A 23,531-nucleotide genomic window follows, 5' to 3' on the forward strand; every position below is an offset into this window, starting at 1 on the left:
GAAATGATAAGTGCTGTCTGATTTGTTCACAATAACAACATGTGCTGCCCAAGCAGAAGATGATGTCTGTATATGTCTTCTTCCAACATCTGCTGCTTGTTTCCTTATTATTTCTCTTTTTTTGAGAGGGGAAACTTGATAGGTGCAAGACTTAGCAGATCTTCTTCTTGTTCCTTCAGCTGCTCCCATTAGGGGTTTCCACAGCGGATCATCTTTTTCCTATCTTCCTGTCTTCTACATCTTGCTCTGTGACACCCAGTGCCTGCATGTCCTCTCTCACCACATCCATAAACCTCATCTTAGGATTTCCTCTTTTCCTCTTACCTGGCAGCTCTATCCTTAACATCCTTCTCCCAATATACTCAGCATCTCACCTCTGCACATGTCCAAACCAACACAATCTCGCCTCTCTGATGTTGTCTCCCAACTGTCCAACTTGAGCTGACCCTCTAATGTACTCATTCCTAACAGATTCCTCATCAAAAGACCTTATGGCATAAGTTGGCACTTTGGTTTGACCCATTAATTCTGAACATCCAAAGTCTTTATGGCATGACTTGTCACTTTGGTTCGACCCATTAACTCGGAATCATATTAAATGTAAATAAAGAAAAGAAACTAAATCCTAATTTGTAGAAGATAAATGGGCTAGAAATGGGTGAAACTCAACATTTTAGTTTTTTTTATATCATATTTTGATTTCCCCAGGTTCAGAATAGTAGAAGTTAAATGTAAGAAGTCCAACCCCAGCAAAAGAAGAAATGACTGATCTGTATCTTTCATGACATACACATCGAAATTAAAATGGCAGTCATGCTATACAAAGGCCATTTTTTTACTTTTAGCAGCACGACTTTTACCATCAGCCACTATAAAGGTATGCTGATCATCTGATAGCAATTGACCTTGTAGGGGTTCCATCTTCTTCCACATACTTTCTTGCACTAAGTTTAAAGTACTGTCTGTATCCACCACAGCCTTCACTTCTATCCTTCTAATCTTTATTGGTACTAACAGCAGCTGAGGAAACAAAGGGGTTGTGTCTTTACGTTGGACTATATTGACATCGCTATGGCCTAGGTAGGTCACTTTTATTGTATTGGTCCTTTTCTGCTGTTTGACCTTTGACTTTTGCTCAATAGCCTGTAGCACTGCCACATAAAAATGTATATATTTTGTTCTCTCTATGTAAAATCCCGTTGTCATTTGAGCATACGGAAGATAAGATAGGCGGGTTGGATTGAGAGGACCTTTTGAGAGGTACAGGGCTGTCATTGCGATTTCCGGGAGTGCCATGGAAATGTACGCACTATTTAAATAAGGACGCGAAAAGGCAGGAAGAGAAGGAAGAAAAGACAGCCCGAGTTTTTATGGCAAAGGAAAAAAAAAGACATGACAAATATGAGTCCAGGAGAAAGATTGTTTTCGAGGAGCACCACAAGTCCAACGCAGTCTGGGGTGGCCACCTCGAAGATTTTGAATATGCAGAGGTTACTGTGAAAGGGATCGAAGCAGTGTGAGCCGTAAATTTTTTTATTCTGGGATTAGCATATCTAAGGAACTGAACTATGGGGAAATAGGAAAATGGAAAAAAGACTAAATCAAATGGACGGTGGGGAAAATTCTTGGATATATAATTTTATGCTTTGTGTTTATTGTATATATTGGAAATGGGGGTTTTGTAGAAAATGTATTAATTATATATTTTTTTGTTGCATCTTTTCTCTGTGTGGTTTATAAGTCATCTTTCTGCACTGTGGGAAGGGGATGAAGGCAGTTTGAGGTTGACCTGCAATCATCAGTATAATTTTTCAGTGTAAACTTAGTGAAGTGTAGCGGATACAATCATTACAAGCCCTTTTTAGCTGACCATTCCCATTCTATCATGGATCCCATCTTAACCAGCTGATCTACTGTGTGTACTGTACCTCTCATTACAGTTGTTTAATATTCAATGCACCAACTCACTTTCTTCCACAGAAGGTTTAAATCAAAGACATAGGGCTCTGTAGTCAAAAGCAAAATCCTGAATACATTGGTTTGGAGCTTGTACAGAACTTCTTGTTTTTTCTTCCATCACTGTAACATAATCAGTTGGAAGAAATACTTCCAGGAAAATAGCCTTAAACGCACTTCAAGTCCAAATCTTATGACATACAGCACTCCACCAAAATTATGGACAACCTGACAACACAACAGAAAGAGATGCAATCGACTCTGTCTCAACCAGTAGTCTTATGGACATAAAAGTCTTACAATGGTCAATAAAAGCAAGAACATCCCTAGTTTATCTTGAGTCTCCAAACTTCGGAAATTCAACCCATACACGGAGAAGGTCAGCTAAAGCAAAAGGGTTGCCATAACCAGATAAAGTGCTACAGTTAGGAGTACCTCGAGTATGAAGTAGCATAGGTAGTGAGAATAGCATGAATAGGTAAGAAGAAAGGTACGTACAAATACTTTCTTTTTTGTATTTTCTCTTTCTGCATTTGTATTCACATGGATTTCTTCCAGGTTTCAAACCACAATGATGATTGGCAATAATAAAACAGTTCAGACCTGAGGGTGTTTTGTAATCCACTGAGGAATGACCAAGGTTTTAAAAGGAAAGTTGTTACTTGCATTTGAAAAAACGGTCAATGTAATATATATTCAATTGTGAAACTCTGTCTCTTACTGTTTTCTGTGGCAAAGTGTAAGTTCAGGTTTAAGCCTGTACTGTGAACACTATGTTCCTAATAAGGTAATTAAGAAGCAATAGAAAAAAACAATTAAATGCACTTAAAGAAAACACAAATCAGAGAGGCATACACAGAGTTACATAACAGCTTGATTACAGTATGTAATGGTGGTACACCAAAAATGTGTTACAAATCAAAGTAAATGAATGGTTCTTCCTGGAAACGTCATTTGGATTGGTCCCCTATAGCATCACTCTAAAGAACCACTTTGACACCTTTATTTTCAAGAGTGTACATATGTTATGTATGCATTATTATTATTATTTTTTCTGACTAGGGGGCTTCGTCCCCTGCTCGCTTCGCTTGCCAACCCATGTTTGGTTAATCGGATATACAATTTAAATTTTTTTTTTTCTTTGGAATTGTTTCAATTTCATTATTTGCACTTTTACTTTAAAGCTTCATTAAAAACAATATTTTTTGGAGACACATTGTGACAATGCAACGTATAACTGCCCGTGTGTGAATATTGTTTCTGTTTCTCTAACAAATAATCCGACTTTTTCTAATGTTTGTCCCTGTGATTTATTGATTGTCATAGCAAAAGCTATTCTCACAGTAAACTGTAAACATTTTAATACGAATGGCATATCACGATCTCCTTTGGTGTGTAATGTTATTCGTGGAATATATACATTACCTTTCTTTTTGCCGGTTAAAATTTGCATTGCTTCTCCGTGATCATAAATATACACCTGACTGAATTGTGTATTCTTTGAAATTCAACTTGTCGTTGCTTTAACTGTTGCAGGACCACAGATTCTCATAGTGTATGGTCTATTATTGTGTAAATCCACGTTTTGTGCATAAGAATGATGCGAATGCAAAAAGACTCTACTCTTTGCCTTTTATTTTTGACCTCGATTTGTCCTGCTCTTTTTTCAATTACACCTGGTTCTGATGGTTAATCACCTTTTGTTTTGCTGTAATGCAATCTTTTCTATCTTTTCTTTGATACTGTAGAGACTGACATGATAAAGTGTCACAAAAGTTTTACTTGAACAATCACTGACTTCGTAACCCCAAACACAACTTTCTAGCACCCTCTCCAATCCCTCATTCCCCCGTGTCTCGCCCCCCTTACCGCATCAATCAATACCCCGATATCAGTCTTCCCTGCTGTACTCTGCCCTCCCTCAATCGGACCTAACAGTCACTTAAAACCAAAAAGGCCTCAACCTGGTTGGGACGCTACAATACTTTTGTATTTTGCTGGTTTCATAATCTCTTATCTACCTTTTTTTCTCTCCAACGCCTTTGGGTGTCTATTCTCCATATTGTCCTTATACGCTTTATATGTGTTGAGAGCACAGGATGTGTGTGCACTACGTGCTTTTACATGACTGACTGTTTTTTGATGGATGCACTCTTATATGATATCTGTTGTGAGTAGGGCGTGTCTTGCAAGAATGTTCCACGTCCCCGCGAGATGGCCCAGGGACAGTCTCTTAGCACCAAGTCTCACGTTTACGGTCCCCGTGAGACGCTCCGTGGCAAGTCTCTTTTGTCTCATGGGTCTTTTAAATGTCTTTCGAGAACTTCCGAGAAAATCACATATCGTCACCTTGCTTTTACATTCCAGGATTTCTTCTTATAATAGACAGAAATGTTCTAAATAAAATATAAAAATAACTGAAAAGATGCAAACATCTCTGAATGGCAATATATATTCGATAAAACAAAAGTCATGTGTTATAAGTATAATACAAATCACAGAATTGCACAGAATCATCAGTTTCCAATCTTGCAACAACACCACAGTATGATTTGTTTTTTTTTTATTGCACCATTCTATTACTGATTTAAAAAATACTCCATGTGAAAAAATTATGAAAATTCAGCATTGATAGGAGACTATTCACTAAAGATGGACTTTGTCTTCTGCAGTTTCTTTGTCTCATTCATCTTTATTTATATTATTCTTCTGCTGTGCTCAAAACCAAAAATGGAAAAAAGAAAATGATGAACTAATTGTTTTTTCAGTAGTACTAGGGTGTTGTACCGTGTTAACCATTGTGAATGTAATGAGAAGTCAAGTAAAATTACAACATTTATTGGCTAGCTAGAAAGATTACAATATGCATGCTTTCGAGGCAACTCAGGCCTCTTCTTCAGGCAAGATGTAATACAGAAACGAGTTCCTTTTGTTTATAAAGACACTAGGACAGATACAACATTGGAAAACCTTTAAGTGAGAGATCTTAAATGTAAGAGATTAATAGACCTCTTCAAGCTAAACAAAGACTGTATTAGTCTGTCTATTGCATTTGCAATTTTATTCTTAATTTACAGTTTACACAAAATATCGATAATAAACAAAATAATAATTAATCTCCAACACTGATACTTATGTCATCAAGCAGGGAACACCCCCTGGCCTGTTTCTGCCCTATTCGTGGTCTTTGGTACGCATATTTTGAGCTCCATCACTACTTCCCTTTTCTATGTGTGGGTTGGGGATTTCCCACTGACTTTGGTGTTCCAAGTGGCAATTTATGTTTTCTTCCAAGAAAATGCCCTGAATAAAATTCAGCATGTTTGTATATGGCCACAATGAGAAAAGGAAATGTTGCAAAGTAGCTATCCATTTCTGTGGTCATTATGAAAATTGCTTTGAAATAAAATATCATTTACTTTAAAAACCCTTTGAACTATTTTCTTGCAGAGTTAGGTGTAGAGGTGTCTTGCACCAACAGCAGAATTCTCACAGAATTTATGTATGTCAAAAATGTGGGACACTGGGACGCCACCAACAAATATGTTAAAAAACTCTATTTAAATTAAATAGATAATGTGAAACAATCATGACAACTGGTCTTCATCTAGGGTTGAATCCTTCAATGATGCCAAGAGAGGCAATGGCTGTGTTGAACATTAACTGGAGTATGAATATCAACATATGGATAAATAGTTCTCGATTTCTTAAAACATAAAAAATTCTGTCTCCAGATTGCAACCCATATCAGTTTAAGCAAAACAGGAATTCAGATAAAAGTCAAGTGAACAACAAAGAACAAGAACGTTCCAGGTGATGGTTGACTATCATGTACCCTGTAAGACAAGACAGATGTCACTCACACAGGAACTCAAGAAGTATTGAAAAGTATTGTAAGGACCAAGAATGTAGTAGAATTGAGACTTTTATTTTTGGGTATGTAAGCTGATTTATGTTCTTTGTTAAAACACCTCATGTCTTTTTGGCAATCAGAGTGACTGCAAGCTAGTGAACCAATTAGAGTGAGCATTAATACAGCACTGTTATGTAAATTCAGTTATGTATAAATATAACTCTCTGTCTTTACTTTGTGACCATTCTAACACTGGCTGCAATGATGGAGTGTATCCCTCATCATGATGAGAAATGAAAGATGCAATGGACAAGCTTCCTCCCGTCTGGTTCTTCAGCTTGATTAGGTCATTATTTCTACCACAGTTAATAACCAGTTCATGTATTTACTTGGTGCAGTAACCAGAATGTGCCTTGTAAGGATCTTTCTTCTACTGTTTTAAGATTCACTTTACAGTAAGTAGATTATTAAATGTGAAACATTCTTGTATTCCATTTATTTTTATTCTTCAGCACTGTAATATAATCACTGATCCAAGGCAAATCCCTTTTCACTTTAACTACCCTTGTCTGGAGGGGTAATTTTTTATCAGCTGATCTGTATTATTATTAGTAAGCAAGTTTAGATATAAGAGTCTCCGAATGTCGCTAAATTTAAGAAATTATGTATTTTTGATTCCTTATACATTGGCAAGAAAAAGTATGTGAACCCTTTGGAAATAACTGCATTTACAGTATGTATAGGTTTGTCTTAAATTATGATCTAATCTTTATCTATTTTACAATAACGAACAAACACAATCAATTTTAACTAATAGTTGTACAAATCACTTTATTGATCTTGTACATATTTAACAAATTATTCAAACATTCACAGAGTAGATTGGAAAAAGTATGTGAACCCCAGGCTAACAGCTTCAACAAAACCTAGACGGAATTAGCAAAGCTGGAGTCCAATCAATGAAACAACATGACTGACTATGAAAAAGACTCGGGCATTTTTAGTTTGCTGTTAATAACAAATATCTGTTAATGTGAAGCATGCCTCACAAAAAATGAAATCTCAGACGATCTATGATAGAAAAATTGATTTGCATAAACTTGGAAAGGGTTACAAGATAATTTCAAAGAATATTGCTGTTCATTTTTATAATATCTTGTCTGTTGTTCATTTTCAAACCCACTTAGTCCTGAATTCACCTGGGTCTGCTGAAGCCTATCCAACCTAGCATAGGGCAGAAGGCAAGAACAAACCCTGGATGGTACATCAATCCATCACAGGGTGAACACATAGAACCCAGCCAAATTTAGCATCACACAGAAGAAATCCACATATATATATATATATATATATACACAGGGACAACATGTAAACTCCACACAGGGAGGACCTGAGACATGAACCCTAGTTTCCTTACTGCAATGCAGCAGTGCTACCACTGCGCCACCATGCCGCCCCATAGTATCTTGCATAGATTAGAAATGTTTAATTAGCTCAAAACAAAAAGGTAAAGTCCAGAGTCGCAACACTGCTGTTCATACTACTAATGTGATCTATTAGTCTTCCAAGTAAATATGTTTTGTCTAAACATCAAGATACTGAATTTCCTATGAAGCAAGTTAACTCTGAAGAAACATTTTCTGCCAGGAGTGGACTGGAGACCAGATTCATTTCTAATTTTGAATTACTACACTTACTTTTTGTTAAACTTGAAGTGAATTAGTTTTTAAGTGAGTGATTTATCAGCTTTGAATGGTATCATTGAGTAAATATTCAGATCCCATGATAAATGCAAAGGGAACGCCATTACAATTTCATTTGCAGTAAAAGTCTTTTGTTTTACAGGCCAAAATTCTCTCCAGTAAAATGTCATCATTTCTACCCTTATGTAAGTGGAATAAATTAATTATCCTTTTTGAAAAGCAACTGCATGCCTTTTAATTACTTTGGCCTGAAAATCTATGTACTGCAATATGAATTAAAAAGGATAAGCATACAGTAGATGCACAAATTAGCTGTTTCCATGCAATGATCATAGACAAATAATTAAAAAATAGCTAATGCATTATACCAAGTTTTATGATTCAAGCAAAACAGTATACTGTATTGGTGAAAGAGTAAATGTCATCTTACACAACATTATCTATATATATAATTCACTAAGGCAAGACACCCATGGAAAGGCAAGACACCCATGGAAAGCACGCCAGAAGGGGCGTGGATTCACTAAGCCGCCGACAAGTAAGACACCTATGGCGCACGCAGGGAGGAACCACGCCCACCAACTCCAAGACCATTGGATACGACGACAACTTGCACAGCCACGCTCACCAACTCGAGCACGACGACACAGAAAGAACGGCGTCATTTATATTCGTCTGTCATAGTGGCCTCATGTTCCTCTGAGCCACCTTGACTGTTCATAGAGGCATGTTTCTCGCGGAGGTGAGTCGCCATATGCAGCGTGCAAAAACAATCCTTTACAACTGAGGTTAAAACACAATGAAGTAAGCTGTCTTTAAAAACCGAGTTTTCGGTTACGACGCACCAGACCGCGTGCACCATAGCAAACTGTTTTACATGCTACATACAGCAATTCGCATCCACGACAAACTTGCGTCTTCTTCACTCACGGACAATTACATGTTGCTCTCTCCAGAGTTCCATCTTTTCATTCACTTTCTATTGTATCCTCAAACCCTCCCTTTTTAGACAAGTGTCTTTCCAAAAGTGTTCAACCATCAATAAATAATTATGCGGCGTTTGTTCACTATTGTGTTGTATTTTGCTCTCTCCAGAGTTCCATCTTTTCATTTACTTACTGTTGTATTCTCACAACAACCCAGCAGTAGTAAGCATTTTTGTAATTAATTCTTGTGCTATTGATTCACCAATCAGTAACTAGAGGGTGTGTTAGAGCCCACCCTCTCAACTTTGACGAGTAAAAGTGACAGTTTTATTTGAAGTCGTATTTCATGATGGTTTGGAGGAATGTTACGGACAAAATTAAATAAATAAATAAGCAACAAAAACATATTTTGTGACACATTTATTTATTTATGCTCTCATTTCATGACATATTTATTTATTTAGGCACTCATTTCATGATTCATTTATTTATTTATGCTCACATTTCACAGTACTTTTATTTATTTGCGCATTTATTTATTTATTTAATTTTGTCCAAAATATTCCTTCATACATGAGCGGGCAGTACATACTGAACGAGAATTCAGCAGACTAGCATGACGGAGGGAGCTGAATGGATGTCCTTCTCCTCTCCTCCTGTTCCATACTCTGCGCCGTGCTCCCCCATCCCTCCATCTGGCAAGAGAAGGCGTGATTGCAGTCCGCCAGTTTTCAGTCACGGACGATTGTGTGTTGGTTCGTTCCGTGCATTGTTACAATGTTGCTTTTCTTGCTGATTTATTACATTACCGATTTTTCAAATGTTAATTTTCTCCCTGTGCTTAAAAAACATTAAAAAACCGGCCTGATTATGTGGCGTATGGTATGGCGCGGGTTGGCTAGTTCTCAATATTTCTGAGATTAAAATAAAAGGTGGTACTGTATAGCTAAATGAAATCCATAACAGTAAATATCTAAACTTAGTAGTTTAAAAAATAAGCTTACATTTAGTTATACTCTATTAGGAGGTATATATGTAAGTCCCATCCTTACTTGAAAACAAATGGCTAAATTAGTGCAAATTATTCTAAAATAAGGTTTTATGGAAAAAAAAAAGAACAATTGAGTGACAAACTTTGCCATATTGTAGGTGTTGTAGAACTAAGGAGGCAGAGGAAGAATGTGGTCATGTTTATCAGCATGTGTCATCAGAGTGGCCATTTCTCCCATATAAATGGAGACATTGAGACATTGTTAAAAATATTATCTAGTCTAGTTTTTTATTGAGAAGCCTGACTTTGTCTTTCAGAAATTATTTTTAAATTCTGCTTCTGGTAGCACTTTTTCATCTATCTTTCAGCAACCTTTTATACTTTGAACACTCTTTTTGCCACTGTGAGTGCTGCATTTACATTTTGTGTTTGCTATCTTTAATATCCAATTTGCTCTTTAGGAGCTAGTTTGGTTAGGCGGATATTAAAATTGTTCATGTAGGTAAATGTAGGTGAAGTTTGACCACAAAGACATCATAATTATCTGCTCTGTTAATTGTGAGGCTGTTAATAAAGCCTATTAGAGTAACACATTGCATGGTATGCTGTACTTTTTCAGGTTCCTTGCAAATATTAAAACCTTAGTGACACTGGTAGATTTGCCAGAATCCTAGTGACTCTGTGTTATGTTGTGCTTCCATTAAAAAAATATATACATATACTGTATAGATTTACTTTATGTGCTGGAGAAATATTGTCAATTACAGTCTGTGTAGGAAATAAATATTCTTTTCAGAGGATGTCATCCTTACCTCTCCATTCTCTTTCAGGCTGGGGCAGAAGTTGAGTTTTTAAGTGTAAATTCAGTTAGAGTTCAATCTTCTTTCAGAACACCCCTTAATAACTGAAAAGTACAGTGAAATGAACACTTGATGCTTATATTAGCATTAGAGCAGTATTTCACAAACTTTTTGGTGTTATGACTCTCTTTTTTCCATGTAAGTGTCTCTGCGACCCAACAATACAGTGTGATTGTGATAGTGGGAAGTGTTGGGTGTGTTCTGGCGTGTCACATGTGACCAACCTACAATGACCCTGTGTGAGAAAACAATAGCAACTTGTGACCACCGGTGGCAGCCCATGACCCAAAAGTGGGTGACAAACACTGCATTAGTGTAATGGTGACGTCTTTATGGATTCCACTCCTTTTCTTTTCATTCATTTTCTTCTGACCATGCACTCTATGTGCCTTTTGCTTTTGAGTCCATCTTCCTATTTGATTAGCAACAGCAGTACATTCCTTTGATGTCAGTCTCATTATTAGGTATGAGTGTGAATTTAAGGCAGGGCTTGCCCTTCAGTCAGCACCAAAACACTACACTACCTGAGTACATTTTGAAGCTTTATTTCATTTTATTTTATTTTATATATTTGGCCAACACCTTTATCTAAAGCGACTTACAACATTTGAGATACAATTGGTTACATTTCTTTTCTGTTCACAGGTGGGAGAAATAACTTGCTCAGGGTCATACAGTGTTAGAGTCTGTGTCAGCTCCCATAAGAAACTTGGTATGTTTGGTAAAAGTGACAAAATATTTGTGAAGTGATTTATTGCTTCAAACTGCCTTTTAATAGAAACTTGATTCTTCTCACTAACTGCTTCATTTCCTGCCTAATTGATTCTACAGCTTGACTATTGCATTAGCCAACATCAATTAGGAATAAGAATATAGTGGATGAAGTACACTTGCAGGTTTCAGCATAAGAAAAATATTAACAGAAACAGAATCCATATGCAGTTAACTAAAATGCTATAATTAATGCATTGCTTCATTGCTTCAAGTTAAGTAAAGCTAATAAATATGTAAGTGTAATACAAAGAAGAACTGGATGTTATGCATTAACACTGCTGAAACAATGAATTAATTCAGAGATTCACAAAAGCACGTACAGCTACTGTAGATATTGATAAGGAGATCAGCAGAAAAGGAATACAAAAAAGTAACCTTTACTTCCTCAGGTCTTGGAGGAGTAGTACTTACATGTCATGAAGCCCAGAAGAATAGTAGGATAAACTTGGGTTTGGAGAGTGTGCAGGATGGATCTGTGTTTGTTGGAACTGTGCTTTGGGAAATCGAGGAGGAACTGGAGGACTGGGAACAGACATGGATTTGCTGCCTCTTGGAGGAACTGGGGGTGCATTTAAAAATCTGCATTCTTCTTTCACCTAAACAATACAAAGAAAAATACAAAAAAGCTAAAATTAGTCATATGCAGGTGTAGATTTAACAGTTAACATACTGTACACTGTACCCTGTGACGATGAAGGACCTGAAAAAAATCATCTTGCTGTACTTCGTCAGTTTCATGATAGATTGGGCCATGTGTTATGGCGTAAGAACTTAATAACACACTTTTTCCCTTTAGAGGTGTGTCTGTGCTTGAGATGCTTACTTCATATTCATGTATATATATTTGCTATATATGGCTAACACTTGCACATTCAAGTAAATATTCCACTATGCTTGGTGCTTATGGCAGTAATGGCCCTCTACATCTCAAACTCTGCAAAGGCATTGAATTGGTTATTCAGTCTTTTCCTCACTGGTTGACACCACATACAGTACATCTTTCTAGCACAAACCTGTTCCATGTTCTTTATTCTTACAGTTTTCATATTTACTGAATGAGGGATAAGCAGTATTGTTCTGTGGGTTTTCAAAAGAAGAAATGAGAAGCAGAATACCAGAGAGCATCCTGACATGTTCATTACATCCAGTTAGCACAAATCACACTTCATATTATGTATTGATATGTCACTATTACTATTACTAGGTTCCAAGAGGTGACCATAGAAAGTATTGCTTACTTTTCAACTAGGGTAATAATTCACTTTATTAGAATAAATTGTGCTGACACTAAGTGCACGACTAGTATTGTAGCGTTAGGAAAGAGGCTGTGTTGATAAAGAATGTAATACTTTTGACTGAATAAGATTTTATGGGGAACAGTGTGGGATCTTCAGCTCAATAAAGTTTTTTCTTTATAAGCAACAGTTACCAAATAAGTTGAGAGTATTTTCACCAGTCTTAGTCAGTATTTACTGTAAATGTTTCCATATAACAAAACGTATGAACTTCTCCTTTAGTGTAATAAAATTTCCAACACTTGAAAAAGCACCTTTTATTGTACACTCAACTCAGTGAACAGAATCCAGCTTCTGAGCTGGAGGTTCAGCAATGCATTGTGAAGATTTGATTTGTTTGATGCTGTGTTGTGCGACAAATTGCGTGTCGACTTCAGATTCACAGCACTACAGGACTGCCACATCTTCTGGTGCACCAGTGTTGATTTCGTTGCTGCTGGTTATGGAGTAAATGGGGTCTACTACAATAGAGAGAATTTATAGGCAGGACTCTGCAGTCATGGAGTGTACAAGAGGTGGCCAGGTGAGGGAAAGCAAAGACATGATAGCTGACGTGAATGGTGAAAACTGAATCATCTCAGTGTTAGCAAAATGAAGGAAACGTGGGGGAAAATTTTCCCTGATTCTAGCCTCCATGCATGGAGTAAAACATGAGATGGTTTGGGTATATAAGTAACCAAGGTTGCAACTAGACAAAATTATGGATTGCAAACATAAATTCATACACAAAAGAGGACCAGAGATCACTTGAATTGCTCTGGAAGTTCAGTTCTTTTAGAATGAAGTATTTTTCTGTATATTTTCTATCATTCTGTGGTGGTATGTGTGCTCTTGGAGCAATAGTAAGTATCAAAACACTTATTTGGAAGGGCCAGCTCAATTTTGGAGACTCTTCTAGAATTTGTGGAAGTACTATTAGAGAGATGGATGTAAGGTAAACCGTTGGCTATCATGTACAGTGGGTACGGAAAGTATTCAGACCCCCTTAAATTTTTCACTCTTTGTTATATTGCAGCCATTTGCTAAAATCATTTAAATTAATTTTTTTCCTCATTAATGTCCACTCAGCACCCCATATTGACAGACAAAAAAAAAGAATTTTTGAAATTGTTGCAGATTTATTAAAAAAGAAAAACTGAAATATCACATGGTCCTAAGTATTCAGACCCTTTGCTCAGTATTTAGTAGAAGCACCCTTTTGAGCTAATACAGCCATGAGTCTTCTTGGGAAAGATGCAACAAGTTTTTCACACCTGGATTTGGGGATCCTTTGCCATTCCTCCTTGCAGATCCTCTCCAGTTCTGTCAGGTTGGATGGTAAACGTTGGTGGACAGCCATTTTTAGGTCTCTCCAGAGATGCTCAATTGGGTTTAAGCCAGGGCTCTGGCTGGGCCATTCAAGAACAGCCGCAGAGTTGTTGTGAAGCCACTCCTTCATTATTTTAGCTGTGTGCTTAGGGTCATTGTCTTGTTGGAAGGTAAACCTTCGGCCCAGTCTGAGGTCCTTGGCACTCTGGAGAAGGTTTTTGTCCAGGATATCCCTGTACTTGGCCGCATTCATCTTTCCCTCGATTGCAACTAGTCGTCCTGTCCCTGCAGCTGAAAAACACCCCCACAGCATGATGCTGCCACCGCCATGCTTCACTGTGGGGACTGTATTGGACAAGTGATGAGCAGTGCCTGGTTGTCTCCACATACTGAGGAGAGGCAAGACACATGACAGCCAGTATGGAGTTTGCTAAAAGACACCTGAAGGACTCTGAGATGGTGAGAAATAAGATTCTCTGGTCTGATGAGACCAAGATAGAACTTTTTGGCCTTAATTCTAAGCGGTTTGTGTATAATTATTATTATAAGGTCTCTTTTCGCTGCGTTGACATGATTTTAGTTACCATAAGAAATTTTATTAAATATTGATATTACAGACAGATATTACACAGTTCTTTTCTCTGTGCAGCATAGTTATACGATTTTACCATTGTCATTTTATAGTACTAGCGATATTAAACAAACTACTCCACATTTTGAATTTCTCACTAGTAAAATACTCATTATTAGTACTAATAATCTCACTAACATCTCCTATGGATTTATATAATCTCATGGAAAATAGACCAGAAAAATTGGAAACCTTAGAATCCAAGGATGAAAGGTTTTTTGTGTATTAGTGAATTGCCATGGACTCACACCATGAAGCATCTGTTTGAAGATTTGCACTGTGCTGTTCTGCTGGCGGCCAGCTTTGACCCTTCTGCAATCTTCTTGTAGTATGAGCTAAAAGCGTAACTCCATTAGCCATAGCACACAGAGAGTTTTTTTTTCTGAACACTGTGAGTGGTACACTTCCTGATGGCATCAACTGATTTCGCCCCCTGTCAGCCCCCACTTTTTTGCCACAACACTCCATCAGTCTAAAGTGCAATTTTCATCCTCGTTGACAAGTCACTGCCGTGGACTCACATCACTTCATCAAGTCCATGGCAATTTACTTATTTAAACTGCAAATCACAGTTTATGTTATACTTTAAAATGTCCAGTAGGGGGTGTGTGGTCAGTTGCCTTAGGTATCTATAACTGTGATTGTTTCTAACTTAGTCTTTGACTTTTTGATGAAACCAGTTCGTGATGTGAACTGGTAAGCAGTATAGCAGTAGCATATTGGTGAGTACTAGCACCTTTTCATGAATCACACCTTTTCACAAATCTTCACCTTCCTAAATCACCCAAAACCGCCCCTGGGTTTTGATCAACTGTCAAAGTTTCACTGTACTGGTATATTTTCTTAGCATACTGGTGGGTACCAGTGTCTTTTTGTGAATCTTTGTGCAGGACACCTCACTCATCCAACTCTTTGACTGAATTTCAACATACAGCCATAAAAAGAGTACCACCAGTAATTTGGTTCATCTTCAAGCACTGGTTATAACTAATTGTAGATCATTTTCCCTGTGAATGGTGCTGACAAGAGTTTGTCTTTCTTTTCTTTATTGTCAACCAACCATATCCTTGGACGTAGGATCCTTTTTATGTTAATCCAATTGAAGCTGCTTTTATCACTGTGTGTTAAATCTAACCTTTATTTTTGTGTGTGTTTTATGTGTATTTTGTAATTGATAAATTTTGTAATTCTGTTACCTGTAAACTTGTTGCAGCACTCTGAGTCTGGACTCAGTGAAGAATGCCATACAAAAATTGACTTGTCTATTTATAGTGTTTATAATACTAAACTGTAAACATATTCTAGATATTTAGCTGTACCATGTTTCTTATACATTAGGAAACTGTAAATGTAATATTACTTTCCTATTAGCTTTTCATTACTAAAATTGTCAGAAAAAATCTGACTGTTTTTAGTAAGAACTGCCATCATGTCAGAGGATTAAGACTCCGAAGTGTTGGATCGTGTTCTTATTTCTGGGGCAAAGCAAGGTAATGTGGCATGGAAAGGAAAGGAACTGTTCTCAGCTTCTTTCTTTGATATCCCCTTAAATATTTTGAGATGCTACTGGTTAGGAAGTGTTTCAACAGGTAAATGCAAGTAAGACCAAACTTGACTTTCTGAGGGGAAACTCAAAACCTAAAATAAAAAGGATAACAAATGAACATAAGAAAATATGAAGCGTAAAACCCAAAGACTAAATAGCTGATTATTTATTAAGACCAGAACACTTTATTAGTTGGAATGTAATGGCTCTCAATTTCAAATTGGTAAGAAAAAAGTGTATTGTCATATAGCCTTCTTGCTAAAAGAAAAGTAGCTAAAATTAATAGGCTTTCCTCTTTATAGGAGATATTACCTTTTCTAGCTGTGTGCTTTCAAAAGTGTGCACCTCTAGATAACCTTACAGGTTGAAACATTAAGAAACAAAAATGATGAGAAACACTCCATTAGGCAATCTTGGAGTCACGACAATCCCTAATTCCTCTAACAGCTCTGTATGGGGTCACGCCCAAAGGGACAGGAGTATTTAATGGACAATTTGCTATAATGATTTACATGACATTGCTAGCCTTATCTTCAACAACAGGAACAATCCTAACCCAATTACATTAACACAATAGGAAAAAAGATTGCCAATTAAATAAAAATATAAAAAACTAAATTAACTTTTGAGAAGCAGCTGAAATGTTCTTCACAACCTGGCAGACATGTCTCAATGTTATCCTCAATTAGCTGAGCATGCTGAAAGTCTGCCAAGCTCTTGCCTATTTCAATAGCTCTGTTATTACTGCACAGTAGATCTTTTCTTTCTCTGATTTAAAACAAGATGTTATACTCAAATTCCCTGATTTGTAATTTATTTATTGTAACAAAATCATTAAAATCAATTAAAAAAGTTATGCATGGTCCCGGTAAACAGTATTCACCTCTTAAGTGTTCTAAATTAATTACACAAATTTAATACAAAATAATTGATCTTGTAAGTATTCATCCCCTTCAAGTCAGTGTTTTAGCAGCTGGACCTTTGGCAGCCATGACAGCCTTGAGTCTGTGTGGACAGCTCTACCAGCTTTTTTAAAACTGCGATTTTTCCCCATTCGTCTTTACAAAACTGAGCAAGCTCTGTCAGGATGCATGGGGACTGACAGAGTGAACTGACTTTTTAAAAGCTTTTTTAATGACCTAGAGTGGTCTGACTCGATACTCCACAGTAATTCACATGTCTTCCATGACCTGCTGCAGTGAAGCATCCCCAGAGGCCTGATACTACCACCACCATGCCCTATGGTGGGAATGATGTGTTTTGATAATGTGCAGTGTTTGGCTTACTCCAAACATGTTGATTATGTTTGATGACCAAAAAGATTAATTTTGGTCTCATCAAATCATACAATCTTCTTCCAGCTGACTTGAGAGTCTCCCACATGACATATGACAAACCCTAACCAAGATTTCATGTACTTTCTGTTTCCCACTCACCTATAAAGCTGTAACTGGTCAAGCACCCGGCAAACAGTTGTATGCACTGTCTCTCCAATCTGAGTCACTGTAGCTTTTAACTCCTTCAGAGTCTCAGATGTCTCTTGGTGGTCTCCCTCACAAGTCTTCTTCTTGCACAATTATTTCGTTTTTGTGGATGGCCTGTTCTAGGCAGATTTACAGCTCTGCCATAATCTTTCCATTTCCTAATGGCCGATTTAACTAGACTCCAGGGGATATTCAGTGACCTGGATATTTTCTTGTCTCCACCTCCTGACTTGTGCTTTTCAATCTCCTTTTCACAAAGTTGCTTGGAATGTTCTTTTGTCTTCATTGTGTAGGTAGGATAGGCCACCAGGTAGATTCACCACAAGGGACCTTCCACATAAGGTGCATTTACAATCAATTGAAACCCCTTGATTACTGACCGGTGATTGCTATTTAACTGTGAATCAATGATGCATAGCAATAAATTAGAAAACTTCATAAGAATAACTTCTTCTTGTAACAGTAAATTCTCAATGTGAAAAACCAGTGACACCCTCAGACACAGTAATTGGTGATATCACTTTTAGAAACAAAAACAGCAATTAGACATCACTTATACTTATTGATAAAGACTTTTATAACACCAGTAGTGGAGATTTGTCCACTCAAACTCCCATTAAGATCTGCATCGACACAACTATACATGTATTTCTGTGTCTAAACTGCTTGTTTAAAAGTTTACAATAATATCTCCAAGAGGTTTATGTCTTGACTTTGAGTAGGCCATTTCACAACTCTAAACTGATTTTTCTTCAGCCACTCAGATGTAGATTTGATTAATTGTTTTAGAATTATTGTCTTGCTGCACTGCACAGCTACATCTCAGCTTCTGCTCAAGAACAATTATCCTATGAATCTCGATGAATCTTCTAACACAGAGTACAATTTATGGTCCTGAATCATCCAGGATCAAAATGTGCCCAAACTATAACACTACTATTATTGTGATAAGTGTTTTTTACTGTGTAAAGCACTAAATCACTATTAGCTCTCCTACAGATGTAAGTAGATCCACACTTTTCTGCTAATTTTCTGCTTTTAGATCATCTGTTCATATAGTGCTGTAAAACTCTTTAGGATCAGCAAGGTGCAGGAGACTAACTTCATGAAAGCATTTTTAGTGAGCAAAAGTTGTTGATTTGCTGTTCTACCATGGATGCAATTTTTGTCTGTGTGTTTCTGATCTTGGGGTCATTAACATTAAGCTTAGCTGAGGTGAGAATGGTTAGCAAAACGTTTTATTACGGTTCTGTCTAACTTAAAAAAATGTCACACCTTTAAGACTATTTTGGAGAAATAACATCATTAAATAAAAACTGAGTACTTTTCTAAACTTTTCCAGGTTAAACAAACACCTCTCACAGTCAATTGGTGCTGTCTCTGGGTCTTGGACATTTTTGCAGCCCTTTCTAGAGTCTCATCAATGGTTTTGTTTAAGTTTAAATTCAACTTTATTCTAACTGTAAAGGTAAAAGCTCGGATTATACAGTAAATGACCAGACTTAACCATGTCTGAGTTTTAACGAAATTAAATAGGACATTTCCGTTTATAAAATACTGGAAGAGAAAAAATTATACATGATGGTACATGAATCAGTCTCCGAATAATCTTATATGATTTTCATCCATCCACCTATTTTCTGAGTTTGGGGTCTTGGAAAGATGTAGCCTATAATGATAGTACCTTGTTATAAGGGGTTAGGGTATATAAGAGCCAACCCTGGATGGGACAGCATTTTATTATAGGACACAAACATTCACCCATCGACCTAATCTTCAGGTACTGTAGGTAGAAGAACTGAGAAAAAACAGATTATACCGGAAAGACATAGATGATGATCATAGAACACAACCATTTAGTATCTAGGCCTGAATTCAACCTCAGATGTCTTGAGTTATGAGGCAGGAGTTATGGGTTTTCTCTGGGTCCTCCACTTTTCCTCCCCGATCATATACAAATACAGAAAAATTTAAATGGTAGCTATTAATTGGCTTTGATAGAGCTGGGTGCGGATGTGTGTTTAAGTATAGCTTGTGATAGACAGGCACCAGAAGTGTAGTGAAGGGCACAGGTAATACATTCCAAGATCTACCATGAATTCTGAAGCCACAGATGGTAGCGAACCCAAGTCATTTTTCGTTTACATACATACCTATGATGAAGTTTAATTGATAGATTATGCAAAATTACTTACATTATATAATGATAAAATACAGTATGCATTATATAGATGTGGTCTCTTTTAAGTGAACAAGATTGACTTTTTAGCTTAACCATCAAAGAATATAGAACAATGAAAAATATCTTAGCCACACACACAGTTTAAACACATTTTTACATTTATTTCTTTCAATGTTCTTCATTGTTTTCACTGATGGAAAGCATTTTACAACTTCTCTTAGGTTTTGAAGAACTGCCAGCATTACTACATGCATCTTAAAAATATTGGGAAATTAAGGTGCTTTCTAAATAAACAGGATTCTGAGAAATTAATTCATGTATTTATTTCTAGTAGGATTGACTACTGCAATGCAGTGTTCACTGACTGTTCAAACTGTTCTTTATACAGCCTCCAGTTAATCCATAATGCTGCTGTAAGAATTATTACAAGAACAAGAAAATACAAACACATAACTCCAGTTCTTAAATCCATACACTGGCTCCCAGTTAAGTTCAGGGCAGATTTCAAAATCCTCCTTTTAATATATAAAGCATTACATGGCCAAGGTCCAACTTACTTGTCTGAACTTATCATGACTTACAAACCAGAGCTCACATTAAGATTTCAAGATTCTGGTCTGCTTATGATTCCAAGAATTAATAAAATAACAGTGGGAGGTCGAGCTTTTAGTTACAGGGCCCCTAAACCAAACCATGAACCATTGGTCTGCCTGCTACTATAAGAGGTGTCCCTTTGGTCTCAGCTTTTAAATCCCGGCTGAAGACTCACTACTTCAGTTTAGCATATCCTGACTAGAGCTGCTGATTAACTGTACAGACTGCATCTCTGTTGTTAGTCATTAACATTAAAACATAAGTAACATGATAGTTATAATTAGATACTAACCCTCACCTATTCTGTTTCTCTTCTCGGTACTCAAATGTGGCACTAGGTGCCACGGCCCACCTGCCAAGTTGTTTTGCCTGCCTAAGGTAAAGTCATCCCTGATGGAAAATCGCAGGAATCGTGGGAATGAGGGGTCCTTTCATCGGATTAGCACTATTTCAACTGTGGAATGGCCAAATGGGGGAGGCAGCTTGATGGATGAGGTCTCCAGGACTCTAAACAAATCCATATCATATTATGTGATATCATCTACTGTTAAATTCTACTCTATACTTCTAAAATCATTATTTTTATACTGTATTGATGATTTGTTCTGTTCTGCGTATTGTACTGTATTGTATTGACCCCCTTCTTTTGACACCCACTGCACGCCCAGCCTACCTGGAAAGGGGTCTCTCTTTGAACTGCCTTTCCCAAGGTTTCTTCCATTTTTTCCCTACAAGTGTGTTTTTTGGGAGGTTTTTCTTGTCTTCTTAGAGAGTCAAGGCTGGGGGGCTGTCAAGAGGCCAGGCCTGTTAAAGTCCATTGCGCCACTTCTTGTGTGATTTTGGGCTATACAAAAAAATAAATTGTAAATTGTAATTGTATTACTTTTTGTGGTCGTTATTAAGCAAAATGAAGGGTTACTTTCACACAAACACTGTGTTAAACAGGTAAAAAATGTGGAAAGTGAGAAGAGGTTAAAGGCTGGCTTTTACTGCACTCGACACATCAGTGTGGCAAAAATGATGTTAGATGTCCTCGCGCACTGCTGGCACACTCTGGGTTTTCATTGCAAGCTGCTCACAGAATGTGCCGATCATTTATTAGTGGCATTTTCCATTTAACATTTTTGGGCCACATTAAACTATGAAAATTTGAAAGTGTGAAAAATGAGTCTGTGGATACGGGGGTTCTACTGTATAAATGTGTGAGTTTTGTTTACACCTTTCAGATTTCTTGGGTACTACAGTGCCATAGTGTTTGTCATTGCTGTCTCAGCCAACTTTGCACCGTTTACATTTTATTTCACCTGATATCCTCATTTATGTATCATCAAGGTAAGCTTATTAATTTACTTGGTAACTCTAAATTGACTCAACATAATAATATTGTTATTATTATTTTTTATAAACTAAAATATATTTTGCATGAACTAAAAAGCTGGCATACTCTCCAGCTTTGGGGAATGCCTTGCTTTTGCTGCTGCTGAGATAGGCTCTGACCTCCATGACCATGGACTGCACTAATTGAGTTCACTAAATGGATGGATTGAAACCTCAACAACATAACCCCAGCAGAATGTAAAAATTAGCTCCGTGGCACAGGGTATCCTGTATTGTATTTACCCATTTTGTGAAAGCACTTGTACCATTACAGGGCCAATGGGAATTACAGTTTATTCATGAAGTGTCAGATGCAAGCCAGATATGCAGCCTGAACCCATCAGTTTATGGAACTGCGCAAACACAAACATGGACCCCCATGGTCACTCATAAAGTGCTAATTTTCAGTCACCTAAATAACTAACCCACAGTATCCTTTAAAGTATGATAGGAAAATTGAAATACTTAAGAGAACACCATGTGGTCTAGCTATTAATCAAAGCCTGGAGCTCTCAGGAATACGTGATATAGTAGACATGTTATAAATGCTAACATAAAAAATGCAACTGGTGAAGAAAAATTGATTTTATATATTTTAAAAATGATAATAGCCATGGTATATGCAAATTAACTCTAATATTTTGACATTTTGTTCTTGGAAAAATTGGGGATGCTGACTTATGGGAATTGATCTACTCACTGCCTTGGACTCCGAATGCATTTAAGAACATATTCTGCCTGTAGGACTTGGAAGAATTTTTAAATATTTATACATTTAAATGAATGGGTCTTTCTAGCAGTTGCTGAATGAAAAATAAGTAGCTAAGAACAGTTCAGGAGTTGTAGTTCACTCACAGCAAAGCTGAAATTACATTTCCGCTCCTCTGGAGAAACATTAAAGACGCATTTAAAGCACCGTGAATAATTTAGTGTGACTCTGCACATTGGCAATATGTTCGTAAATGTAGTTCTTGGCTGTTCCTATAGGCAACAGCTGCTTGATGATCAGATCTTTTCAAATGTTTTAAAAATATGTTAATTAAGATCATAGTAAAGCTGTAGGCTCATTAATAAAAGTGTGCAAAATTCTGTTACCTATGTTATAAGTGTAAAGGGGGTTGATCAGTGTAGAGAATTAAAAGGGGGATGAAGAAATTGGCATAGTGTCCCAAGCTGCATGCAACCAATCATATGCATTTACTCTGACGTGGCTGCTCTTAACTGGGAATGACAGTTAAAACCCAGAGAATAAAATAAGTGAAAATGTAATGCTCTTAAATGTAAGTGATGGTTCCAAAAAAAAATTAGCATTAGTATTACTGTATTTTTGCATTTTAGTTTCAGAATAAAGGATATTGGTCAAATGAAATATTGCCTAAAATCGCTAGAAAATTGTTGGTACAATTGGGGCAGGCTAAACAAGTTTGCTCTAACATGTTAACAGTTACATGAAGAATGTACACTGATGCACCGTTTCTGCTTTCACTTTGGTAAGTCAGAGTCTCTAGCCAAATGAAAGTAATTCAAATAGAAGGCTGGAAATCTGCTTGGGCCTCTTCTGAAATCTTTAATTGTGCCTACACCCTTCACCCAAGCCCAGTATTTGTATTTGTCCATAACTATTCTGTAAGTAAGTTTAATATTTACAAAGCACAAAGTGCACTTATCCATAAGCACATTTTAAAACCATGGTGTGTCAAAACTCATAGGGGAATTGGTAGGTGAAGTAGTCAGGGGTAGAATCTGTTATTTATTATTAATCAACAATCCTGTCATGTGGCAATGATTCAGTACAAACAAATAATCTATAACACAATACTATATTGTATTATATTCAGATAAGTTTGTTATTGTATGGCACTCTTACAGGCTATGGAGCTTGCACAGATTTACAACTACAAAATGATAACAGTAAATTGCTAAACCTTACAATATTAACATAAATGAAGAATAGGCTATGTAAAGCATGCAGTAAAACAGCAGAATTTCATCTTGATTAGAATAAACTGATTATAACAAAGTAAAGTGCATTCCAAATGAAGTATGGCCAG

The 23,531-nt window shown here is 36.8% G+C and overlaps 1 protein-coding gene across 1 annotated transcript in view; it reads right to left on the bottom strand.

Annotated features, from left to right (window-relative positions):
* gareml (GRB2 associated, regulator of MAPK1-like) overlaps nt 1-23,531 on the bottom strand; it is a 263,131-nt gene that overhangs the window by 16,544 nt on the left and 223,056 nt on the right. Inside the window, exon 5 of the mRNA XM_039748129.1 lies at nt 11,475-11,659. Within this exon, the coding sequence (XP_039604063.1) occupies nt 11,475-11,659 (185 nt within the window). The remainder of the gene's footprint in view (nt 1-11,474; nt 11,660-23,531) is intronic.

This window comes from Polypterus senegalus, chromosome 3 (assembly GCF_016835505.1).
Source record: "Polypterus senegalus isolate Bchr_013 chromosome 3, ASM1683550v1, whole genome shotgun sequence".
Taxonomy (NCBI): domain Eukaryota; kingdom Metazoa; phylum Chordata; class Cladistia; order Polypteriformes; family Polypteridae; genus Polypterus; species Polypterus senegalus.